Raw genomic sequence first — 25,768 nt, forward strand, 5'->3', positions numbered from 1 at the left:
GTATATATGGATTTTAGCAAAGCTTTTGATAAGGTCCCACATGGTAGACTGGTCACGAAAGTAAAAGCCCATGGGATCCAGGGCAAAGTGGTAAGTTGGATCCAAAATTGGCTCAGAGCAGGAAGCAAAGGGTAATGGTTGATGGGTGTTTGTGTGAGTGGAAGGATGTTTCCAGTGGGGTTCTGCAGGGCTCAGTACTAGGTCCCTTACCTTTTGTGATATAGGGGGTATGATTAAGAAGTTTGCAGATGATACTGTGTGGTTGATAATGAAGAAGAAAGCTGTGGACTGCAGGAAGATATCAATCAACTGGTTAGGTGGGCAGAACAGTGGCAAATGGAATTTAATTCAGAGAAGTGTGAGGTATTGCATTTGGGGAGGGCTAACAAGGAAAGGGAATACACATTAAATGGTAGGACACTGAGCAGTGTAGAGGAACAAAGGGACCTTGGAGTGCATGTCCACGGTTCCCTGAAGGTAGCAGGCCAGGTTGATAAGGTGGTTAAGAAGGCATATGGAATGTTTGCCTTTAGTAACCGAGGCATAGAATACAAGAGCAGGGGGGTTATGCTTGAACTGTGTAAAACACTGGTTAGGCCACAGCTGGAGTACTGTGTGCATTACAGGAAGGACGTGATTGCACTGGAGAGGGCACAGAGGAGATTTATGAGGATGTTGCCGGGAGTGAAGAATCAGCTATGAGGATAGATTGGATTTGTTTTCCTTGGAACAGAGGAGGCTGAGGGTAGACCTCACTGAGGGAGGGGAAGGAGACAGCGGCTTGTTGCCGCGCAGGGGAGGGAGGGGAAGGAGACAGCGGCTTGTTGCCGCGCAGGGGAGGGAGGGGAAGGAGACAGCGGCTTGTTGCTGCGCAGGGGAGGGAGGGGAAGGAGACAGCGGCTTGTTGCCGCGCAGGGGAGGGAGGGGAAGGAGACAGTGAGAAGGGAAGCCTCAGTGCTGATGGCAATGTGGTTTTATTAAAAAATGTTCAAAAATTAAACAGCTACAAAGAACTACAAAAATGGCCGAGTGCCAATGTTTTTTTCACACTGAGCATGCGCGAACGCTCCAACGCGCACGCGCAGCATTGCCGGCAGGAAAAAAAACTAATTTAAATAGTACACGCCCCCTCCCACTTACAAAATCGGTGCGAGTGTAGGCTCCGCCCCCCTGGGCGCCGCGCCAAACAGACAAGGAGCTGCAGAACGCTCCAGAATCGCGCGTTTTTTTTCTGCCGCTGTTTTAGTTGCGAAAAACGGGCGCCCAGCTCGGAGGGGTGCCCGTTTTTTATCCTGTGGAAACTTGGGCCCGAAATGTTGGCCTCTGTTCCTAATAGAAATGATGCACTAAGTTTTCAATTATTAACTGTTTCTATAGCGCATGCGCAAATTTTCAAGCTCCCTTAGCAGACGTGGAGAATTCTTCAGATCATCGTGCAATGACTGTGGTAGTTCCAACTTTGTATAGTCTTCCAGCTTTACTTGTTTACGAACACATTGCAAACAGCAATCCTTCAGCGAAAATACTGTAAAGAGAAATTCTGTTATACAGACTGGAATGAGGGTAATTGATTTAAAATGTTTTAAAGATTCAGGTTTGTCAAGCTATTTATCATCAACCAATGATGCAAATTAAGGAGTTGGGTCCTGAAAAAATTTCGAAGGCCAACAATGAAAACTATAGCCAAATAACGACTGTATATTGCTGAACTAAAAACAGAAAATACTAGACATTCACAGTAAGCACCTGAAAGAGATAAATATGCTGATATTTTAGGTTTAATCATAGTTTGCGATGACTTCGGTCATCTCAGCCAATTGCTATATTTAGCATCAATGTCCTGAACCAGAGAGGGCATAAATCACCCTGCTTTTACAGTATTAACTGTTTTGCTTATGGCTATTTGTTGGTCGGTAGACTCCAATAATTAGCAAAAAGATTATTTTTTTCAGAAATTTATAGGTGAGTGAAAGGAATCTTTTGCGTTCTTCCCTTGGAAAGGGTTTTCCGCACCTGCCATTTGTGCTGTTTCTCCGGGGTTATGGCAAGGCAATCGAGAGGGGCTCCCCCTAACTTAATATGTTTGAGTGAAAGAAGATTGTCAGTGACAAGGAGATTGTTATGAATTCAGGTCTGCCATAAAGACTTTATTGAGTATCAGTCGCTGTCAGTCGCTCCATTCAGTGGTCGGAATATATTACTTTTATGGGAGTTGACTCACTTTGTGCTAAATCTGCCCGGATGGTAGCGATATCCAAGGGAGTAACAATAGAATCCCCTTATGATCTGGACTGGATATCCATGTCTTTGGAGTGATTCTGCAGCTGACGACAAGGCTTGAGGAGTAAGGCTGGAATGGTAAAAACTTTCAGCTGAGAATATTCTTTAGCCTGAGGAATTGGGTGAATATTTTTAAATTATTATTTATTCCGATCTTAGGAGTATGGCCAGACAAATTTTCAGTAATGAGATTTTTTTTAAATCATTAATCACCCATCTGAGGCGATTATTGGAGAGTGATGAGGTGTTGAAACTTTGGCTAATTATCCTCTTCATAGCCAGGAGCATTGAGGTCATTTGAAGTAGTCCTACTGCTGTCCATCGGAGACCAGCTAACGCATTACAGTCTGAGATTTTCTGGTCTATATAATGAAATTATGGTTGCTTTACCAACTGAATTATCAGGGAACAGTAATGGGAGATTTTTAATGTAATCTCTGGAAAAAGTTAATGAATTTCCCTCAAGACAGTTAATGGTTTGAAAAGCCCTATTTGCAGATGAGAAGTTAGAGAATAACAATGTTTTGGCTATTAAGCAAGATATGCAAGTAATGCAGAAGCTTCTGTAGCTGAGAGTGGGGCCAAGAGCTAATTACAGATCTATTGCCTGTGATATGTGATAGTTGTGAGTTCAGCTAAGCCTGACACTGTGTGTGCTGTATTTACCTGGAACTGTGATGTAAACAGGAATGTAAACAGGCTCATCATCTTCATATTGTGCAGATGTTGGAAAATAAATCTCATCCTTATTTATAAGCAATTCGTCTCCAGTACTTGCATCCCGAAAAACCCAAGGATGAGCTGAAAAAAATAAGAGCCTGGCATCAAATGAAGCAATGTTTCGACAGAATCTGAAACCTCACATGACACTTCTTGTTATTTTTATGTATATCCATAATAGGTACACAGTAATTTTGTTCCGGAAGTGATTCTGTGATGTTGTCCAAGGCTCCTGCTGCTGTGCAATTCAACCCCTTTATACTGCAACACAACAGAAAAACAGCTGCATGACTGTACTTGGCCACTGAACCTTCTCTAATGACAGCGTAGGTCTTTACTGACCAGTCAGCGACAACAAAAAATCACATGACTGGCATGGACAATCACTGCTGCCGAGAAAGATTGCTGGCTTCTGCGTCCAACAGCAATGTTTATAAAAATGAGAATATTAGAATACTAAAACTAGCTGATGAATTTGTCTGGATCAGATCTGTGCAAGATAATGCTATTTTCTGGCTGAAACTTGACCACATCAAAAGCGATCCTTGTTTTCAGCAATCTTGTTACCTCATTCATTATCCTTCACAGGACTAGATCTCAAGTTAGCACCTTTGATTGTTCAATTCAAATCAGCTGTAAAAATGTTTATGCTTCCATTCAATGCAGTAAAGACAATGGGCCATAAATTGCTGCAGTAGGGCATCTAACACTGTTACAGTTAAATAATAAGAACTAAATATCAAAAACTGTGCGTTTTGGACAGCAGGTTGAAGCCAAAAGCAGAGTCAGGACCCGCCACCGACTTTGCGCTCTACGGACCCGCCGAGTTGGGGAAATCACAGCCAAAGAGTCAGCACCTTCAGGAACTGTACCACACTGAGAGTCAGCACCTTCAGGAACTGTGCCCCAGTGAGAGTCAGCACCTTCAGAAATTGTTCCACGGAGAGTTATATCATTACACTTTCACATTCAGCCAAAAGGGGCCAAGCCACGATCTTCTCCACTCTGTTATCAAGACTGCTGCAGTTACTCAACATGAGGTGCAGTTGTTGGAATGGAGTTGGTTCTGCATTTACCCTGTGTAATGTCTGTAAGCTTGTAATGTTTGTAGCGCCACACTGTGGATGTGGACTTATTGTGTACTGCAAGTGCAGGGTTAATAATAAACAGAACCAGGCAGATGTCTGGAGACTTCCGAGAGAGCTGCCTGCCATGTTAGGAGCTGTGTGTGCTATACTCTGTGAATATATCACATCTGGCGACGAGGATGGGATTTTTCAGATGATTTAAAGCTTAAATTTTGTTGGTGAAGGATTCAGCCAGCCGACAGAGAGACTTTGGAAGTTTCTGTCTTTGGAAAAAAGCTACAAAATCTGAGGTAAAATACAGCACACGTTGTGAACAGCTAGAGATTAAAATGGCAGGTATATTGGGGCATTTGGGGGAATATAGACATGACCAGGAACGTTTTAAAGCGTATGTGGATCAGCTAGAAATGTATTTCACTGCAAATAACATAATCGAAGTTCCAGACAATGCAGTCCAGAACCGGGCTGTGTTGGAACGTAAGAAAGTGATCTTCTTATCGGAGGCAGGTCCAGCATTATATGACACCCTTGTAAATCTGCTTGTGCCTGATGAGCCAAAGGACACAATGCTTAAAGAGATTTTAACGAAGCTGGAGCAGCACTATAACCCCAAACTGTTAGAAATTGCTGAAAGCTATCGTTTCGAGATTCGGAATCAAAAGACTGATAAAGGTATCAGTGATTACATCGTAGCATTAAAAAAGCTTTCGATGCACTGTAATTTTGGAAACTTTCAAAACCCAGCATTACAGGATCATTTTGTTTGTGGGGTGAAAAATGATGCTATCAGAAGAAAGTTATTGACGACAGATGACTTGACTTTTGAGATTGCTTGTCGACAGCAAGATTGATGGGCATGGCCGAACAATATTCCCGAGAATTAAATAATGATTATGGTCGTCAGTCAACCGAGGTAAATCACCCGCAGGTTCAAAGTAAAAGATGATGGGGGCCCAAAGTCTCAGAAACTGGAAATTCTAACAGAGCGTCGAAGTCGTGCTATAGGTGCCTGGGACAACACATTGCTCAAAGTTTTCCATACGTGAAAGCAGAGTGTTTCTTGTGCAGGAAGACTGGGCATATTGCGAAGGCATGCCTACTGAAGGGTAAACCAGTTTTTAAAGCTATGAGACCAGCGTTCAAAGCTATGAGTAGAAATCCCAAGAGACTACATAGCATGGAAGAACAACAACAGGACGAGGAGATGTTAGAGTCACACGTCATCAGGAGACAAGGTTAACGGACAGCGATTCGGAGAGCATCAAAATCCACATAGATGTTGCGGGATTCAAGATACCAATGGAAATTGACACGGGTGCATCGTGAGTGTAGTACCGGAATCACTATATCGCGGCAAATTGCGTGATTTTCAACTGGAGAAATCCAAGATACAGCTGCGAGGCTACTCAGGAGAGCAAATTCCTGTGGTTGGTCGCATCACCGTACCGGTGAAATATAAAGATCAATTTTAGAACTTGCCTCTAATAGTAGTGAAAGGAGACAAGTCTGCCTTGCTAGGAAGAAATTGGTTGAGCTCACTGAAGCTGGATTGGAATAAGATTTTCTGTGTGGAAGCGAGATTTTCATCAACGGATGAGGTTATCAAGAAGTATTCGAAGGTGTTCTGTGAAACGGGCAGTCCGATCCAAGGCTTCAAGGGTACAGAAGGACGCTAGATCGGTTTACTACAAGCCACGTTCCGTACCATATGCACTCAAGGAGAAAGTTGAGCAAGAACTCAAAAGTCTGGAGACTGAGAACATTATTTGTAAGATAGAGCGATGTAATTGGGCTACACCCATTGTTGTTGTAACTAAGTCTGATGGTAAGGTAAGATTGTGTGGTGATTATAAAGTAACCGTAAACCAGGTTCTAGAGGGTAATGTCCCCAATACATTGCCGAATATAGAAGATTTGTTCACAACACTGACAGGTGGTCAGATCTTCTCAAAACTGGATCTTACGAATGCCTACTTACAGCTTGAACTAGATGAGGAGTCCAAGTCATGTTTGACTATAAATACTCATCTAGGCCTATATCAATTTAATAGGCTACCGTTTGGAGTGTCTTCCGCCCCTGCCATATTCCAAGGGGTGATGAACCAGATTTTGCAAGATATTGAAGGGGTAGTATGTTATTTGGATGACATAATAATTTCAGCACCAAATAGGCAAATTCATAATAACATATTGAATGAAGTCCTCAAACGGCTAGAGAAGCACAGAGTACAAGTGTCTGCTTGTAAGTGTGAGTTATTTAAAAACTCAGTAGAGTACTTAGGGTACAGAGTAGACAAAGATGGTTTACATCCAACCATGAAAAAATTGGATGCAATTAGAAATTTACCCACTCCCAGGAATGTCACTGAACTTCATTCATTCTTAGGTCTTTTGAACTATTATGGGAAGTTCCTACCAAATTTGGCTACAGTATTACATCCACTGAATGAACTTTTGAAAAAACAGGTCCATTGGAAGTAGTAAAAAGAATGCGATACAGCATTCAAGGAGTGTAAAAGCAAATTGGTAGAGAGCACCATGTTAGTTCACTATGACATATCTAAGGAGATTAAGCTAGCATATGATGCCTCTCAGTATGGAGTTGGGGCAGTAATCTCTCATGTATTAAGTAGTGGGGAGGAGAGACCAATTGCTTTTGCTTCATGCACTCTCAGTGCTAGTGAGAGTAATTATGTGCAAATTGAAAGGGAAGCTTTGGCATTCATTTTTGGGGTCAAGAAGTTTCACAAATACTTGTATGGTCATAAGTTTACCGTCATTACGGACCATAAGCCCCTCCAAAGTCCCCAGTTCCAACATTAGCTGCAGCCCGAATGCAGAGATGGGCTTTGATTTTGTCAGCATATACATATGATATTGAATATATATGATCAGCTGATCACAGTAATGCTGATGCAATGTCTAGATTGCTTTCCCCATCACAAGTTACACCCGATAGGGAAGAAGTGTTTTATTTTTCATACATTGATGAACTGCCAGTCACAGCTGAAGTGATTGGGCGAGTAAAAGAGAGAAGTGTGAAATTAAACCAGAAGGTGAGAGTGAAGAACCATCACCATAAATGGGTAAAGTGGTTACCAGGAAGAGTGGTGAAGATATGTGGTCCTCGCACATATTTGGCAAAGATGTTTGATAATGGACAGGTTAGGTTTGTTCATATTGATCATACTTTACCTACAGACATGGAAGGAGTTGAAGGTGGGAATAATTCAATTATTTCTGACTCATCTGATAGTTTTGATATACCAGTAGTAAATCCTAAATCCAATGTACTGGAAACAAATCCAGGAGAGAATCAGAATGAAAGTCTGAGTCAGAGTCAGGAAAACAAAGAGCCTGAAGTTAGAGTGAGTTCAAATGAAAATCAAGGAAATTCCGTGGAGGAAAACTTTCCTCAGGATGAGCCTCGAATGAGTGTGAAATCGACACGTTTGGAAGGTTCTGTTCGAGAGCGACGGTATCCTCTTCGAAACAGAAAACAAGTGGTAAAGTTAAATTTGTAAATGTGGAAAAAAAATAAGTCTATAGCCTGTGTTAAGTATAAACATGAAAGTTATGTATGATGTTTGTTATGATGGCTTCTTCATTAAGGAGGGAGAAGTGTAATGACTGTAAGCTTGTAATGTTTGTAGCTCCACACTGTGGATGTGGACGTATTGTGTACTGCAACTGCAGGGTTAACAATAAACAGAACCAGGCAGATTTCCGGAGACTTCCGAGAGAGCTGCCTACCAGGTTAGGAGCTGTGTGTGTTGTGCTCTGTGAATATATCACACCCTGTAAAATGGAGTATTTACTGTACAGTTTTAAATCTAGCAATCTAGTCAAGAAAGAAAATCTCATCCAATGAGGTAGGTGGGTTTGAATGTCAGGTGAGGATTTAAATATTTCAGTTAGTATTGGAGCAACAATTAAATGAGCATTTTTCCGTTGCTGGGAAACACACACTTTGAAAATCAGATTTTTTCAAAGCAATTATTCAAAGTATTGAAATAAATCTTTTTTAGTCCCAGATAATGCTCATCTGTGCACAAATATGCTAAAATACAACGTAACCATGGCCGCAGTACCCCTTTAAAGTAAACACGATAAATAAAGCAGTTTCAGGTTGACAGGCTTATCCAAGTTCCTCTGTGGGCACCGACAGAAACGGCGCTCAGCTTCAAAGGAGGAAGAGGGGCTGCGAAATAGGTCATTAGTGCAAACTATATTTTAAGGCTATTCGCTTCCTGCACGGTTCATACTTACTCCGATAGGTGCGCATTTCCAGCGTCCCCCCTGGCGGAATGTCATCATAATTCTGAGGAAAAGCATTAAAATTGATCCACCAAGGCCTTGCAGTCCGCGGGGTCTGATTAACAAATTTGACAAAAGTAGCTTCATCTGAATTCAGGGACCGAAGGGCGTCCACCGGCTGCTTGCCTGTATGAGCCATACCATCCCAGTGTTTAAACCACGGCTGTGCCGCCCCCATTGATGGCTTTCACTTTGATTTTGAAGCCAGTGGAACCAGCCAGGAAATGCCCAGCTCAAAGGCAGTTATCCCGAGATAAGATGGAATCCTTCTCCAGATACAACGCAGTGAGACCGAGGAGAGAGAGTTGGAACAGAGCCAGGCAAAACCCGAGTTTAAACAAAACACATCAAGTCAAGCTGTAAAAAAAACAACTTTGGTTAAAATTAACAACAGTGAAGGTGCTCAAAGCAAGTTGCCGATAGAAATTGGTCCTGGGGCTTTATAATTGAGACGAGCTGCCGGCGCCAGCAGCGCCTCCGCAGAAATCTCGCCAGACAGGGTCAAACAACAACTCTCAGGCAAGTTCCGGGAGTAAGGGTTGAAGCTCCTCCTGGCCTCACGGGAACTTTTAAAAGATATTTTAAAATTAAAACGTACCTTTAGTTGGCAGCACCTGGACCAATATGACCTGATCAGCGAGAGCCGGCATGGGTAAATCATGTCTAACTTACCTAGTTGATTTATTTGAGGAGGTTACTAAGGCGATAGATAAGGGAGGGTCTATGGATGTCATTTATATGGACGTGCAGAAGGTGTTTATAAGGTTCCACACAAGAGACTTAGCAAAAATGGACGTGCATGGAATTGGGGGCAACTTATTGACATGGGTAGGGAATTGGTAAGGAGGTAGGGAAACTGAGAGTAGGGTAATGGGTACCTACTCAATTTGGCAGGATGTGACTAGTGGTTCCCCTGGGATCTGTACTGGGCCCTCAGCTTTTCATTACATTGATCATTGACTTAATATCCACGTTTGCTGACACTAAGCTAGATGGCACAGTAAATAATGTAGATGGGAGCAGAAAGTTGCAAAGTGACATTGCTAGATTGGAAGTTTTAGGTCATCCATTTTGGACCAAAGTATTTTCTAAATGGCAGGATGCAAGGAACTGTGGAGGAGCAAAGAGATTTTGTGGTCAGTTTCCTGAAATCACTAAAAGCTAGTGGACAAGTACAGAGTAGGGTAAAGAAAAAAGGGAGGCTTATGACAGATAGCGAGGGCTAAATATTGCAGAATCTCTAGAAGTGTAGAAAGTGCAGGGCTGAAATTAAAAAGGATATTAGGAAAGCAAAGAGAGAGCATGAAAAATTCTTGGCAAGTAAAATCAAAGGAAACCCAAAGATGTTTTATAAATATATTAAGAGCAAGAGGATAACTAAAGAAAAGGTAGGGCCTGTTAGAGAACATGAGGGTAATCTGTGTGTGGAGGCGGAAGATGTGGGTATGGTTCTTAATGAATACTTTGCATCTGTTTTCACAAAAGGGAGGGGCAGTGCAGACACTGCTATCGAAGAGGAAGAGTGTGAAATAGTAGATGAAATAAATATAGTGAAAAAGGAGGTCCAGGTATTAAGGGGTTTAGCAGCTTTGAAAGTGGATAAGTCCCCAGGCCTGGATGAAATGCATCCCAGGCTGTTAAGCGAAGCAAAGGAGGAAATAGCAGAGGCTTTGACCATCATTTTCCAATCCTCTCTGGCTTCAGGTGTGGTGCCGGAGGACTGGAGGACTACTAATGTGGTACCTTTATTTAACAAGGAAGAAAGTAATTACAGGCCAGTCAGCCTAACCTCAGTGGTGGGAAAATTATTGGAAAAAATCCTGAAGGACAGGATAAATCTTCACGTAGAAATACATGGATTAATGAAGCACAGTCAGCATGGATTTGTTAAGTGAAGGTCATGTCTGACTAACTTGATTGAATTTTTCGAGGCGATAACCAGGAGGGTCGATGCGGGCAAAGCGATGATATAGTATATATGGATTTTAGCAAAGCTTTTGATAAGGTCCCACATGGTAGACTGGTCACGAAAGTAAAAGCCCATGGGATCCAGGGCAAAGTGGTAAGTTGGATCCAAAATTGGCTCAGAGCAGGAAGCAAAGGGTAATGGTTGATGGGTGTTTGTGTGAGTGGAAGGATGTTTCCAGTGGGGTTCTGCAGGGCTCAGTACTAGGTCCCTTACCTTTTGTGATATAGGGGGTATGATTAAGAAGTTTGCAGATGATACTGTGTGGTTGATAATGAAGAAGAAAGCTGTGGACTGCAGGAAGATATCAATCAACTGGTTAGGTGGGCAGAACAGTGGCAAATGGAATTTAATTCAGAGAAGTGTGAGGTATTGCATTTGGGGAGGGCTAACAAGGAAAGGGAATACACATTAAATGGTAGGACACTGAGCAGTGTAGAGGAACAAAGGGACCTTGGAGTGCATGTCCACGGTTCCCTGAAGGTAGCAGGCCAGGTTGATAAGGTGGTTAAGAAGGCATATGGAATGCTTGCCTTTAGTAACCGAGGCATAGAATACAAGAGCAGGGGGGTTATGCTTGAACTGTGTAAAACACTGGTTAGGCCACAGCTGGAGTACTGTGTGCATTACAGGAAGGACGTGATTGCACTGGAGAGGGCACAGAGGAGATTTATGAGGATGTTGCTGGGAGTGAAGAATCAGCTATGAGGATAGATTGGATTTGTTTTCCTTGGAACAGAGGAGGCTGAGGGTAGACCTCACTGAGGTGTGTAAAATTATGAGGGGCCTAGATATAGTGGATAGAAAGAGTCTATTTCCCTTAGCAGAGGGGTCAGCCACCAGGGGCATAAATTTAAAGTAATTGGTAGAAGGTTTAGAGGGGATTTGAAGCGCAATTTCTTCACCCAGAGGGTTGTGGAGGTCTGAAATTCACTGCCTGAAAGGGTGGTAGAGGCAGAAACCCTGACCAGATTTTAAAAGTACTTGGATGAGCACTTGAAGTGCCGTAACCTGCAGGGTTACGGACCTAGAGCTGGAAAGTGAGATTAGGCTGAATAGCCTCTTGTTGGCCGGCATGGACACGATGGGCCAAAATGGCCTCCTACTGCTGTAAACCTCTATGATTCTATGAAAAATAATTGAAAAGGCTAGTAGAATGTTTAACGTTATCTCAAGCGGGATGGAATACAAAGGGGTGGAAGTTAGTCTACAGTTGTATAAAGCTCTGGTTAGAATCCATATGAGCACTGTGTGCAGTTCTGGTCACCATACCAGGAAGGATATATTGGTCTTGGAGTGGGTGCAGTGTAGATTCACCACAATTTTACTGGGGCTAAAAGGGTTAAATTATGGGACATGCTAAATAGACTGGGTCTGTATTCTATTGAGTATAGAAGACTAAGGGGTAATCTACTTGAGGTGTTTAAGATGATTAAAGGATTTGATCGGGTAGATAGAGAGAAACTCTTTCCTCTGGTGGGCAAGTCCAGAACAAGGGGATATAACATAACATTAGAGCTGGGGCATTCAGGAGTGATGTCAGGAAGCACTTCTTCATGTAAAGGATATTGGAAATGTGAAACTCTCCCCCAAAAAGCGAGGCCAATTGAAAATTTCAAAACTGAGATTGCTAGATTTTTGTTGGTAAGAGTATTAAGGAATATTAAGGAATATGAAACTATGTTGGGTGAATGGAGTTGAGATACAGATCAGCCATGATCTATTTGAATGGCGGAACAGGATCAAAGGGCTCAATGGCCTACTCCTGTCCTATGTACAACTTCACTATACAAAATGGTCTGGATTTAGACACTGCTGGGGAGGTGGCCCTAATTCTTTGGAGGTAGAACTACATGGAGGAGAACATCAAGTTGACCAACACTCAGAGGACTCCTCAGGACTGCTGCAAGGGACATCAAAGCACATCTCATTACTGAAGTCTTCTGTGTAACACATGAGTGCTTCACCTCCACCTCCTCCACTTTCAAATAAAAGAACATCCCCTCAATACACTGCCCAAGGCATTTGCTTTGTTGTCCACAAGCCAGCTGGTTACATCAGATTCTCGAAGAGGTCAGGGAGGGCAGATGCCTAAGGACAAAAGTGTCCTGGCAACTTCCAGCAAATTTGGCATTGACATACAGAATTCTAGTCATACACAATCTGTACATTCAGTAAGTAAAAGCCTTTTTTATTCCTAAAGTTTAGGGGGTATACTGGAGGAGATTGCAATGCTATGTGAGTGTCATCTGTTGCACCCTGCAATTAGGTGAATGCAGCAACTTGTCTATAATCAACTGTATGGTTCTATCACGCTGCTACCTGGCAGTCATAAATGTATTGAACTCACCTGTTCTAAAAATGATTTCAGTGACTTCATGAATACACACCTGGATGGCACCCTGGGTTACAAATATCATCAACACCACTGATGAATATCATCAAACAAACATGAAGATGACATTGAAAATCTCCAGTGGAGAAGAGTGAGCAGGGTGAGGGAGAACAGGACCCAGGTCCCATGTGATTACTTGAAATGATATACTGGCATAAAAGCTGAGAGTGGTGGTAACTTTTATTGCTACCAGACAGAGCTGGCAGTACCATGGTAGCTAGGTTTTAAGATCTTCCAGACTAACATGCTCGTAGTACATCGTCACTGATCCTGTCCTCGGGTCCCTCCTAGTTAATGGGATACAATGAATCTTCACAATGGGTCCTTCACTTAAGCCCAAAATTGGTCACAAGAGGCTTCAAAAAAATGGACAGGTAGAAAAGATTATTTCAAATACTTTACCACCAGGATATGCAAAGATCTAGTCTAATTTTCTACACTAAAATCCAAGCTCCTTCTGAATTACCAGCAGCTAGATTCTTGTCTATCTATCTAAATGGTGTCAATCTTGTAACTCACAACACATAGGCCTGGATTTTGTGTTCAGCACCGAGGGAACGGCCCTTGCTTTTTGTGGATTTTTGAGCAGCAACTTACGGTTACTAGAGATCCTTTTCAGCGCGGTGCCCTCTGCAAGATATCTTTGATGTGTGTGAGTAGGTAAAGCAAAAGCATGTCTCTTCAACCAATCAGATTGAGGAATCCTCACTGAGATGTACAGAGGCTAAACCAGGAAGTATAACTTAGAATATTAATTCAATGTAAAATCATGTACAGAAACCAAAATAAAGAGAGGGAAAAAAAGATGGGATTAAGAGAGAGATAAGATACAGAAAGAAAAAGTAAAAAGAATGATTGTAAATTTAAAAAAAAATATCCAACAATAATTACAATCTGAATTAATGAGACTCCACACTTGTAAAATTAAATTTTCATGGCCAGAGAGTTTGTTTAATGCTAATTAAGACTTAACAACCATAAAAAATGCACTTACACCTGAATGCACCAGCCCTAACTTTTTCTGATGTGTTTATTGGGTAATAATGGGTAAGTACCATAACGTTAGACTGAGCATTGATTTCAGTAATGTACCAGTGTAGCGAAGCTTGTGGAGGAGCAGGGCAACTTATGGATTTCTGCGTTGAACTGCCCGTAGTTGCTCTGAGATTTCCTACCATAGTAACGCTGACGGCTGATAGCCTGACCATTATTCCTACTCACAAAATCCGGGCCATAGTGTTTTGTTGCACCCTGATGCTTCACATATTAAGACTATGCCCACACCTCTCTACTGAAACACCTTGAAAGCCCTACTGCCTCTGTTCCTATCCATAGGCTCCAAAGTAAAGCACTTCTGGCAGTATCAGCTTATGCCAACAAGAAGTGCACCTCTTTTACTTCATTATGAATTACCCTAGATGCCATGGAAGCACTAATCATGGGTTCAGTGCCATTTCCATACATTATAATGAGTTCCAGTTACATTGACGCACACACAATCAGAAAACCTCAGAGTTGACTGAAATGGCAGTGCAGCCATTACAGGGTAAAAACTCACCTCAATTTGCAGGCCTCAATGAGTATAATACCATTCTGATGCCAAACATTGCTGAAACAGTTGAGCAAATTCAGGCCCAAGCTGCTTATAAACATGCATGTAACTTCCTGTTGATTATCGCCATGAATTCACTCATATGGATTGTGACTTGGGGGTAGGCTCGTTCTGGGCTAACATGAAGCATTGAAAGTGTAGCTATTTTTGGATAAAAATGTCTGAAAGAGCAATTTATCTTTACATTGGTGTTAGGTGCTATTTTGTGTCTGGTTATTTTTAAAAGAATGTTTTTAAGTGTTTTGGCTGGTATCGCTTTTGATTGTGACCATTATAATTTTGAAAATGGTGATTGATCTCTTTTTGTGTTGTTTGGAAGATGTGGAAGAAAATGAAAGATAGAATGCCAGGGCAAGTCAGATTTCGTCATAGGTGGACTCTCTTTACCTGCTCTTTAAGACAAAGGTCCTCCATCAGCCTGTCCTCACCGCACAGCACTGCCCTCCAGTCATCAAGATCCACGGCGCGGCCCTGGACACCGTGGACCACTTCCCATATCTCGGGAGCCTCCTATCAACAAGAGCAGGCATCGACGACGAGATCCAACACCGCCTCCAGTACACCAGTGTAGCCTTCGGCCACCTGAGGAAAAGAGTGTTTGAAGATCAGGCCCTCAAAACTGCCACCAAGCTCATGGTCTACAGGGTTGTAGTAATACCTGCCCTCCTGTATGGCTCCGAGACATGGATTATGTACAGTAGACGCCTCAAGCTGCTGGGGAAATATCACCAACGATGTCTCCGCAAGATCCTACAAATCCCCTGGGAGGACAGGCGCACCAACATTAGTGTCCTTATTCAGGCTAACATCCCCAGCATTGAAGCAGTGACCACACTCGATCAACTCTGCATAGTCCGCATGCTAGACACGAGACTCCCAAAGCAAGTGCTCTACTCGTAGCTCCTTCACGGCAAACGAGCCAAAGGTAGGCAGCAGAAACGTTACAAGGACACCCTCAAAGCCTCCCTGATAAAGTGCAGCATCCCCACTGACACCTGCGAGTCCCTGGCCAAAGACCGCCCTAGGTGGAGGAAGTGCATCCGAGAGGGCGCTGAGCACCTTGAGTCTCAACGTCGAGAACATGCAGAAATCAAGCGCAGACAGCGGAAAGAGCGTGCGGCAAACCAGTCCCACCCACCCCTTCCCTGAATGACTATCTGTCCCACCTGTGACAGAGTCTGCGGCTCTCGTATTGGACTGTTCAGCCACCAAAGAACTCACTTCAGGAGTGGAAGCAAGTCTCCCTCAATTCCAAGGGACTGCCCATGACTACAAAGCATTATTTACAGGGAGAGATACACCTTTGGGGAGTGTCAGAGGAAAACTGCCTTCACAGGTCCTGCTTTATTAGGGAGGCAGTGACAGAGTTGTACTATCTCCTAGCATCTGATCTCCAACCAACTTTCACCATTGGGATGGCATTGCCACGTGGTCAAGATCACAATAACCCTGAATTTTCAAGCCTCAGGGTCGTTGCAACCTACCAAATAAGACATCAGCAACATCGGTCAATCTGTAGTTCACATCTGCAGGAAATTGATGTGCTACGTGCCAGGGCTGTATTCCCCATAGAACATAAGAACATAAGAAATAGGAGCAGGAGAAGGCCATATGGCCCCTCGAGCCTGCTCCATCATTTAATACGATCATGGCTGATCCAACCATGGACTCGGGTCCTCTTCCCTGCCCGCTCTCCATAACCCCTTATTCCCTTATCGTTTAAGAAACTGTCTATTTCTGTCTTAAATTTATTCACTGTCTCAGTTTCCACAACTCTCTGAGGCAGCGAATTCCACAGATCCACAACCCTCTGAGAGAAGAAATTTCTCCTCATCTCAGTTTTAAATGGGCGGCCCTTTATTCTAAGATTATGCCCTCTAGTTCTAGTCTCCCCTATCAGCTGAAACATCCTGAGGCAGCGGCAGTCGGTGAGAGGCGGGAGCAGCGTGAGTTGGAGAGGCCTATAAAGGCCCAGCGGGTGTTCCTGAGGCAGCGGCAGTCGGCGAGAGGCGGGAGCAGCGTGAGTTGGAGAGGCCTATAAAGGCCCAGCGGGTGTTCCTGAGGCGGCAGCAGGCGGTGAGAGGCGGGAGCAGCGTGAGTTGGAGAGGCCTATAAAGGCCCAGCGGGTGTTCCTGAGGCGGCAGCAGGCGGTGAGAGGCGGGAGCAGCGTGAGTTGGAGAGGCCTATAAAGGCGAGGCTTGTGCAGCTCCAGCCGGGAGAAAAAGCAAAAAAGAAGTAGGAAGAAATCAAAAGGTGACGTCACAGCCAAAGGGGTAAGTGATTGGCTGGTGATTGGTGAGTAGCTTTTCTTTTTCTTTTTTATATCAGTAAGTAACCGGTTAACATTGTTGTCGCCAAATTAAGGTTAAGTCATGGCAGGAGAGCTCGGACAGGTGATATGCTCCTCCTGTACGCTGTGGGAACTCGGGGACACTTCCGGTGTCCCTGACGACTACGTGTGCGGGAAGTGTATCCGCCTCCAGCTCCTGACGGACCGCGTTGCAGAATTGGAGCTGAGGGTGGATTCACTCTGGAGCATCCACGATGCTGAGAATGACGTGAATAGCACGTGTAGCAAGTTGGTCTTACCGCAGCCAGATAGGGAAAGGAAGACCAACAGGAAGAGCAGTGCAAGGAAGGTAGTGCAGGGGTCTCCTGCGGTCATTCCCCATGCAAAACAGATACGTTGCTTTGAGTACTGTTGGGGGGGATGACTCACCAGGGGAGGGCAGCAGCAGCCAAGTTCAAGGCACCGTGGCTAGCTCTGCTGCACAGGGGGGCAGGAAAAAGAGTGGGAGAGCGATAGTGATAAGGGATTCAATTGTAAGGGGAAGAGATAGGCGTTTCTGAGGCCGCAACCGAGACTCCAGGATGGTATGTTGCCTCCCTGGTGCAAGGGTGAAGTATGTCTCGGAGCGGGTGCAGGACATTCTGAAAAGGGAGGGTGAACAGCCAGTTGTCGTGGTGCACATTGGTACCAACGATATAGGTAAAAAACGGGGTGAGGTCCCACGAGACGAATTTAAGGAGCTAGGAGCTAAATTAAAAAGTAGGACCTCAAAAGTAGTAATCTCGGGATTGCTACCAGTGCCACGTGCTAGTCAGAGTAGGAATCACAGGATAGCTCAGATGAATACATGGCTTGAGCAGTGGTGTAGCAGGGAGGGATTCAAATTCCTGGGGCATTGGAACCGGTTCTGGGGGAGGTGGGACCAGTACAAACCGGATGGTCTGCACCTGGCAGGATCGGAACCAATGTCCTAGGGGGAATGTTTGTTAGTGCTGTTGGAGAGGAGTTAAACTAATATGGCAGGGGGATGGGAACCAATGCAGGGAGACAGAGGGAAACAAGATGGAAACAGAAGCAAAAGACAGAAAGGAGATGAGTAAAAGTGGAGGGCAGAGAAACCCAAGGCAAAAAACAAAAAGGGCCACTGTACAGCAAAATTCTAAAGGGTCAAAATGTATTAAAAAGGCAAGTCTGAAAGCTCTGTGCCTCAATGCGAGGAGTATTCGGAATAAGGTGGATGAATTAACTGTGCAGATAGCAGTTAACGGATACGACGTGATTGGCATCACGGAGACATAGCTCCAGGGTGACCAAGGCTGGGAACTAACATCCAAGGGTATTCAACATTTAGGAAAGATAGACAGAAAGGAAAAAGAGACGGGGTGGCGTTGCTGGTTAAAGAGGTAATTAATGCAATTGGACATTAGTTTGGATGATGTGGAATCGGTATGGGTGGAACTACGGAATACCAAAGGGCAGAAAACGCTAGTGGGAGTTGTGTACAGACCTCCAAACAGTAGTAGTGATGTTGGGGGGGGGCATAAAACAGGAAATTAGGGGTGCATGCAATAAAGGTGCAGCAGTTATCATGGGTGACTTTAATATGCATATAGATTGGGCTAACCAAACTGGAAACAATACGGTGGAGGAGGATTTCCTGGAGTGCATAAGGGATGGTTTTCTAGACAATATGTCGAGGAACCAACTAGGGGGGAGGCCATCTTAGACTGGGTTTTGTGTAATGAGAGAGGATTAATTAGCAATCTCGTTGTGCGAGGCCCCTTGGGGAAGAGTGACCATAATATGGTGGAATTCTGCATTAGGATGGAGAAGGAAACAGTTAATACAGAAACCATGGTCCAGAACTTAAAGAAGGGTAACTTTGAAGGTATGAGGCGTGAATTGGCTAGGATAGATTGGCGAATGATACTTAAGGGGTTGACAGTGGATGGGCAATGGCAGACATTTAGAGACCGCATGGATGAACTACAACAATTGTACATCCCTGTCTGGCATAAAAATATAAAAGGGAAGGTGGCTTAACTGTGGCTATCAAGGGAAATCAGGGATAATATTAAAGCCAAGGAAGTGGCATACAAATTGGCCAGAAATAGCAGCGAACCAGGGGACTGGGAGAAATTTAGAACTCAGCAGAGGAGGACAAAGCGTTTTATTGGGGCAGGGAAAATAGAGTACGAGAGGAAGCTTGCAGGGAACATTAAACTGAAGTGCAAAAGCTTCTATAGATATGTAAAGAGAAAAAGGTTAGTAAAGACAAACGTAGGTCCCCTGCAGTCAGGGGAAGTCATAACTGGGAACAAAAAAATGGCAGACCAATTGAACAAGTACTTTGGTTCGGTATTCACTAAGGAGGACACAAACAACCTTCCGAATATAAAAGGGGTCAGAGAGTGTAGTAAGAAGGAGGAACTGAGCGAAATCCTTATTAGCCGGGAAATTGTGTTGGGGAAATTGATGGGATTGAAGGCCGATAAATCCCCAGGGCCTGATGGACTGCATCCCAGAGTACTTAAGGAGGTGGCCTTGGAAATAGCGGATGCATTGACAGTCATTTTCCAAAATTCCATAGACTCTGGATCAGTTCCTATGGAGTGGAGGGTAGCCAATGTAACCCCACTTTTTAAAAAAAGGAGGGAGAGAGAAAACAGGGAATTATAGACCGGTCAGTCTGACATCGGTAGTAGGTAAAATGATGGAATCAGTTATTCAGGATGTCATAGCAGCGCATTTGGAAAGAGGTGACATGATAGGTCCAAGTCAGCATGGATTTGTGAAAGGAAAATCATGCTTGACAAATCTTCCGGAATTTTTTGAGGATGTTTCCAGGAGAGTGGACAAGGGAGAACCAGTTGATGTGGTGTATTTGGACTTTCAGAAGGCTTTCGACAAGGTCCCACACAAGAGATTAATGTGCAAAGTTAAAGCACCTGGGATTGGGGGTAGTGTGCTGACGTGGATTGAGAACTGGTTGTCAGACAGGAAGCAAAGAGTAGGAGTAAATGGGTACTTTTCAGAATGGCAGGCAGTGACTAGTGGGGTACTGCAAGGTTCTGTGCTGGGGCCCCAGCTGTTTACACTGTACATTAATGATTTAGACAAGGGGATTAAATGTAGTATCTCCAAATTTGCGGATGACACTAAGTTGGGTGGCAGTGTGAGCTGCGAGGAGGATGCTATGAAGCTGCAGAGTGACTTGGATAGGTTAAGTGAGTGGGCAAATGCATGGCAGATGAAGTATAATGTGGATAAATGTGAGGCTATCCACTTTGGTGGTAAAAACAGAGAGACAGACTATTATCTAATGGTGACAGATTAGGAAAAGGGGAGGTGCAACGAGACCTGGGTGTCATGGTACATCAGTCATTGAAGGTTGGCATGCAGGTACAGCAGGCGATTAAGAAAGCAAATGGCATGTTGGCCTTCATAGCGAGGGGATTTGAGTACAGGGGCAGGGAGGTGTTACTACAGTTGTACAGGGCCTTGGTGAGGCTACACCTGGAGTATTGTGTACAGTTTTGGTCTCCTAACTTGAGGAAGGACATTCTTGCTATTGAGGGAGTGCAGCGAAGGTTCACCAGACTGATTCCCGGGATGGCGGGACTGACATATCAAGAAAGACTGGATCAACTGGGCTTGTATTCACTGGAGTTCAGAAGAATGAGAAGGGATCTCATAGAAACGTTTAAAATTCTGATGGGTTTAGACAGGTTAGATGCAGGAAGAATGTTCCCAATGTTGGGGAAGTCCAGAACCAGGGGTCACAGTCCAAGGATAAGGGATAAGCCACTTAGGACCGAGATGAGGAGAAACTTCTTCACCCAGAGAGTGGTGAACCTGTGGAATTCTGTACCACAGAAAGTTGTTGAGGCCAATTCACTAAATATATTCAAAAAGGAGTTAGATGTAGTCCTTACTACTAGGGGGATCAAGGGGTATGGCGAGAAAGCAGGAATGGGGTACTGAAGTTGCATGTTCAGCCATGAACTCATTGAATGGCAGAGCAGGCTCGAAGGGCCGAATGGCCTACTCCTGCACCTATTTTCTATGTTTCTATGTTTATGTTTCCACTCTGCATCCACCTTGTCAAGCCCCCTCATAATCTTATACATTTTGATAAGATCACCTCTCATTCTTCTGAATTCCAATGAGTAGAGGCCCAACCTACTCAACCCTTCCTCATAAGTCAACCCCCTCATCTCTGGAATCAACCGTGTGAACCTTTTCTGAACTGCCTCCAAAGCAAGTATATCCTTTCATAAATATGGAAACCAAAACTGCACACAGTATTCCAGGTGTGGCCTCACCAATACCCTGGACAACTGTAGCAAGACTTCCCCGCTTTTATACTCCATCCCTTTTGCAATAAAGGCCAAGATTCCATTGGCCTTCCTGATCACTTGCTGTACCTGCATACTAACCTTTTGTGTTTCATGCACAAGTACCTCCAGATCCAGCTGTACTGCAGTACTTTGCAATCTTTCTCCATTTAAATAATAACTTGCTCTTTCATTTTTTCTGCCAAAGTGCATGACCTTACACTTTCCAACATTATACTCCATTTGCCAAATTTTTGCCCACTCACTTAGCCTGTCTATGATCTTTTGCAGATTTTTTGTGTCCTCCTTATACATTGCTTTTTCTCCCATCTTTGTATTGTTGGAAAACTTGGCTACTTTACACTCAGTCTCTTCCTCCAAGTCGTTAATATAGATTGTAAATAGTTGGTATCCCAGCACTGATCCCTGCGGCACCCCACTGGTTACTGACTGCCAACCCGAGGTTGGCAATAGGCGGTAAGTAGCAGAATATTTAGGAGCAAAAATAGAGAAGAATGCCTAGAGAGAGTCCTGCGTACAGTGAAAAAAGAGTACCTGGAAGAGTCTCAGTGCGACAGAGATAGAACATTGAATGCAGAGAAGCTTGGTATTGCACAAGGAGCAGCCCAATAGTGGAGCTCACAAAATCAGAACCCACAATAAGACTGAGCAAATCAGCCAGAACAAATCTGTCACAAATTGTCCAGGTTTGAAGAATCAAACTCCATCCCTCAGCACCATTCCTGGAATCAATTCAACACATATAAACTTGCTGGTCCTGCCAGGCTGTAAGTTCAGTTCCTATTAGAAAGTGAAAGGGATTGGCCCTGAATTTGCAGTCAGAGATGTACCTTTGGAGTACGCCTGCAACCCACAAAAGATCTACGAACTTACCCCCTGGCTCCTAAGCTACGGAAAGCTCGGGTCCTGGGCCTGCAGGTGTATGCCTGCGTAAAGGCCCACGGATCCCAGGGATGCAGGCAATTCATACCTGGGATCACATGGGCCAGGTCCTCCAATACAAAGGAGGATTCCATTTAGGAACAGAATCCCCATAAACCCTACTGGCATCTCCAAATAATTAAACAATTTAGACAATTGTAATAAAAATAAATTTTCTGATTTTCAACTTTAATTAAAAGTTCTTTCATTACAGCAAATACAATAAAAATTAAATTTTTGAAAAATAATTTTAAACATTTTAATCCAGGCTAATATTTGTATAAACTAATTTTAAGTGTTTGTGCATCATTTTTTATTTTTTTATTTTAATTTAACATTTATATTAACCCTTACACTGGTGAAAGCAGGCCCTACACCCGCTTTTAACAGGCGTAAGAGTTTTGTGGGCAATTGCTGGACAAATAGCCCAACTCTGCACCAGCGAAAGTGAATTTCAAGTCAGTTTGGATGAACTGTCAAGGCATACTTTGACAGATCGCAAGTTCCGGGTTTTCGCACATGCACAGTGTATCGGGAAATCTGGAACTTGCGGGGCCTTTCTGAAGGCATACGACAATGTACGCTGTCACAGGGACCGTAGATTTCGGGCCATTTTGTTTTTCATGCTATTTGAGAATGGATGCAAAATCATGAGAAAGCGTTAATGTGGTTTATGTGATGGATGCCAGAGTGCTCTAAAAACTAAAACTCATGTAATTGTCTCAAAATTTATAATTGCCCAAGAATTTGCTGTATTTTTTTGTACATCCCATCTCTGGGAGGATTAATGTAGTTAGTGTGAAGGATCCGATGGTGGGGGGGGGGGAGAAAGTTCAGATTCAGGGGTTGTGTTGAGTTTTATAGTGTAGGAAATGGAACTGACAGGCATCCTGAACCCTATTAAAAATGACATTAAAGCAGATGACTACATTTACCTCCTCTTGACATGACCATGTAGATCGTATATTGCAGTTAAAGATTGGCTTGAAGTTATGGATAAGAATTATTTGTGGCTCCATGTCAGCCTTTCTTTATGCGGTTTCTTGTAAGATATCATTTTAAACAATTAAACGATGATTCTACCTTCCCTGAATTTGAAACATTTTTTTTTAAATTTACCTCTTCTTTCTCTCTTTTCCCATTCCTTCTCCTCCTCTATTTTATCCGACAGTACAAGTTGGAATCTCTAAATTTTGCTGCTTTTTCATTTTTGTTTAAGAAATTTTCACCAGAAATTTACTTGGGAGTTCTCCTGATTGAAGGCCACAACTTTGGTGGATGATTGATGGATGCAGTTCATCTGGGGATTCCACCGACCTTGCTCTGAAGTTATGGTGATCCATCGAGAGAATCCCCAAGCAAATTCACGGCAATTAAGTCACAACAAAACTGCTTTTTATTTTTGGAGTATCTCCTTCCTTCACCAATTGGAGGGTTGTGACTAATTTTCTTCATGTGCCCTCCTTCTGTGCTTCAAAATTGTATGCTATGATCTTAAGTGTCAGCTGTGGCTCAGTTGGCAGCGCGCTCGCCTCTGAATCAGAAGGCTGTGGGTTCAAGTCCCACTACTCAAGTGTACAATATTCTAGGCTAACGCTCCAGTGCAATACTGATGTAGTGCTGCACTGTCGGAGGTGCCGTCTTTCGAATGAGACGTTAAACCAGGGTCCTGCCTGCTTCTATGGATGGACATAAAAGATCCCATGGCACTATTCTGAAGAAGAGCAGGGGAGTTATCCCCGGTGTCCTGGCCAATATTTATCCCTCAATCAGCATCACTAAAAAACATATAATCTGGTCATTATTGCATTACTGTTTGTGGGAGCTTTCTGTGTGCAAATTGGCTGCCGAGTTTCTTACAATACATCAAAAGTCCTTTTTTGGCTGTAAAGCACTGTGGGATGTCCTGAGGTCATGAAAGGTGCTATATAAATGCAAGTATTTCTAAAGTAGCAGAGCAAAGGTGGAGAGTGAAGGGGAGGAATAGGATGCACTTGCTATATAAGTGATGGAATGTTGGAATGTACCTGCAGTTTAAGTCATGACAATTCCATCCACCACTGCACATTCAGGCCTGCATCTGAGTTTTTTATTGGAGCTGTTGATTGGATTTTGCTGGTTTTCTAGGTTGACGTGTATGTTGACTGGCGTGTGCCTGATGTGGTCATCCGATGGCCAACATTAAAAAGTATCCAAACCTCAGCACCATGCCTCATTTTACTGGGGGGCAGAAATAAGATGGAGGACATTCAGCTCCTTCATTAACAAATGAGTTTTGTAAGTTTTCAGCGAAACTTTGTAAAAATCTAAATCCATAGACTGAGAGGATAAAAATGTGCTTATCTGACTGTTCGTGATAAAGAGTAGGGAATGGAGAAAAGAGACAGTTAATCATGTTACCAGGAAGGGTTTAAAAAAATAACTGCAGGCACTTTTTGTTTTTTACAATGTTGCTTTTGGCTTTGAGTTTTGGCTTCTTCAGGCCAGGTCTAAAGTGGTTTTGTCCGATGGCCTCCTACTGAATTAAACCCGACCTCCTTTGGCTTTTGTCATAGCGTAGCTGAGAATTTACGATGGTCAAAGAACTTGCTATTTTCCATTTGCCTACATTTATGCAGATTATGGCCCCGATAATAACAGGTAGGTGGGAAGTGTACAGGAGAGAGGGGGTTTAGTGGGTGGGAAACCCAGACCTAGCGCCAGACTGGATATTTTTTTTTTAAGTTCTCTGTTTCCCGGCCTCAGCCGCCCAGATTGAAGGCTGTCTGTCTGTTGGGTGGGTAAGCCTGTGGCTCCAGGCCACAGCCGGGTGTCTGGAATTGGCAGGGGAGCAGCCATCGAGAGGAGGGTAGTCATCGAGAGGAGGTCGATCATCGGGAGCGGCTTGGTCATTGGGGGGTTGTGGAGGACAGTTCACAGGAGGGTGATTGGGGGGGAGCAGGTTGCAGGTCAGCTTGTTGGGCCAGGGGGGGAATCACTTTTGCTCCACCAGGCCCACAAGCAGTGCTGTAAAGGCCCATTAAACCTCACTTCAGCCACTGCGTTTCCCAAGGCTCGGGAAACCCAGCTTGCAGATGTTAAAAATAAAAAAGTTACGTTAAAATGGAGGCATGCAGCCCCCTTAAAATATGTTAGGGACCAACCTGCCTTTTGAGAGTGGGTTCGTCTCCCGCCCCCGGCCCATCTCCGTTAAAACCGGAAGTGGGTGGGTTGTGGTCGGGTTGTCCTTTTAAATTTTTTTTAACCTCTCCACCCGCCCTGGGGTTTTAAAACGACCCCCTATGTCCCATCTCTAAATGTTGTTTCCTCTAAAGCACACTGCTTGTACCATAGCGCCACCTGCAGGCCTGTGCCACCTGTACTGACTTTAATGGGCTTTGAGCTTCGAATCTATTTCACCAATTTTCTCTCCTCCCTTGATGGGGCCCAATTTTGGCCAACCCGTTTTTTTTGGCGCACTGACCATTTATGCGCCGACGTTGTACGCTGGAAAGGGCGCCAAAAAACTTTCTTAGTATCCTGGCCCCTCTGCCGAGTGTCCCGGGTCCTGGCATGGTGGAGTGGGGGGGGGGGGGTGCAGCTACAGCCTTGCGCTGAAAACACTGCCGGCAGCTGTCCGCATGCGCAGTGGAGTCTGCGCGCATGCTCCTCGCCATCCCAGCATGTCCTGCAAGCTGTCAGCAGGACCCGATGGTCGCCCGCATCTGAGTGCAGCCCAGGCTCAGAACCCTACCTGAGATGCCACCAAACCCAGCCATTCCTCTCCCTTCCGATGCCGTGGAGCCCTGCCTTTCCTCTCACTCCCTCCCTTCCGTCTCCCC

General features: G+C 44.0%; 1 protein-coding gene across 1 annotated transcript; it reads right to left on the minus strand.

Moving 5' to 3' along the window:
* Window positions 1–1,361: 1,361 nt before the first annotated feature.
* LOC139281442 (von Hippel-Lindau disease tumor suppressor-like) lies at window positions 1,362–8,710 on the minus strand. The gene is made up of 3 exons (XM_070901605.1): window positions 8,358–8,710; window positions 2,947–3,081; window positions 1,362–1,525 (listed from the first exon to the last, which is right to left on the minus strand). The coding sequence occupies exons 1-3, from the start codon at window positions 8,581–8,583 to the stop codon at window positions 1,362–1,364; spliced, it is 525 nt and encodes a 174-aa protein (XP_070757706.1). The 5' UTR covers window positions 8,584–8,710.
* Window positions 8,711–25,768: the final 17,058 nt, after the last annotated feature.

This window comes from Pristiophorus japonicus, chromosome 15 (assembly GCF_044704955.1).
Source record: "Pristiophorus japonicus isolate sPriJap1 chromosome 15, sPriJap1.hap1, whole genome shotgun sequence".
NCBI lineage: Eukaryota > Metazoa > Chordata > Chondrichthyes > Pristiophoridae > Pristiophorus > Pristiophorus japonicus.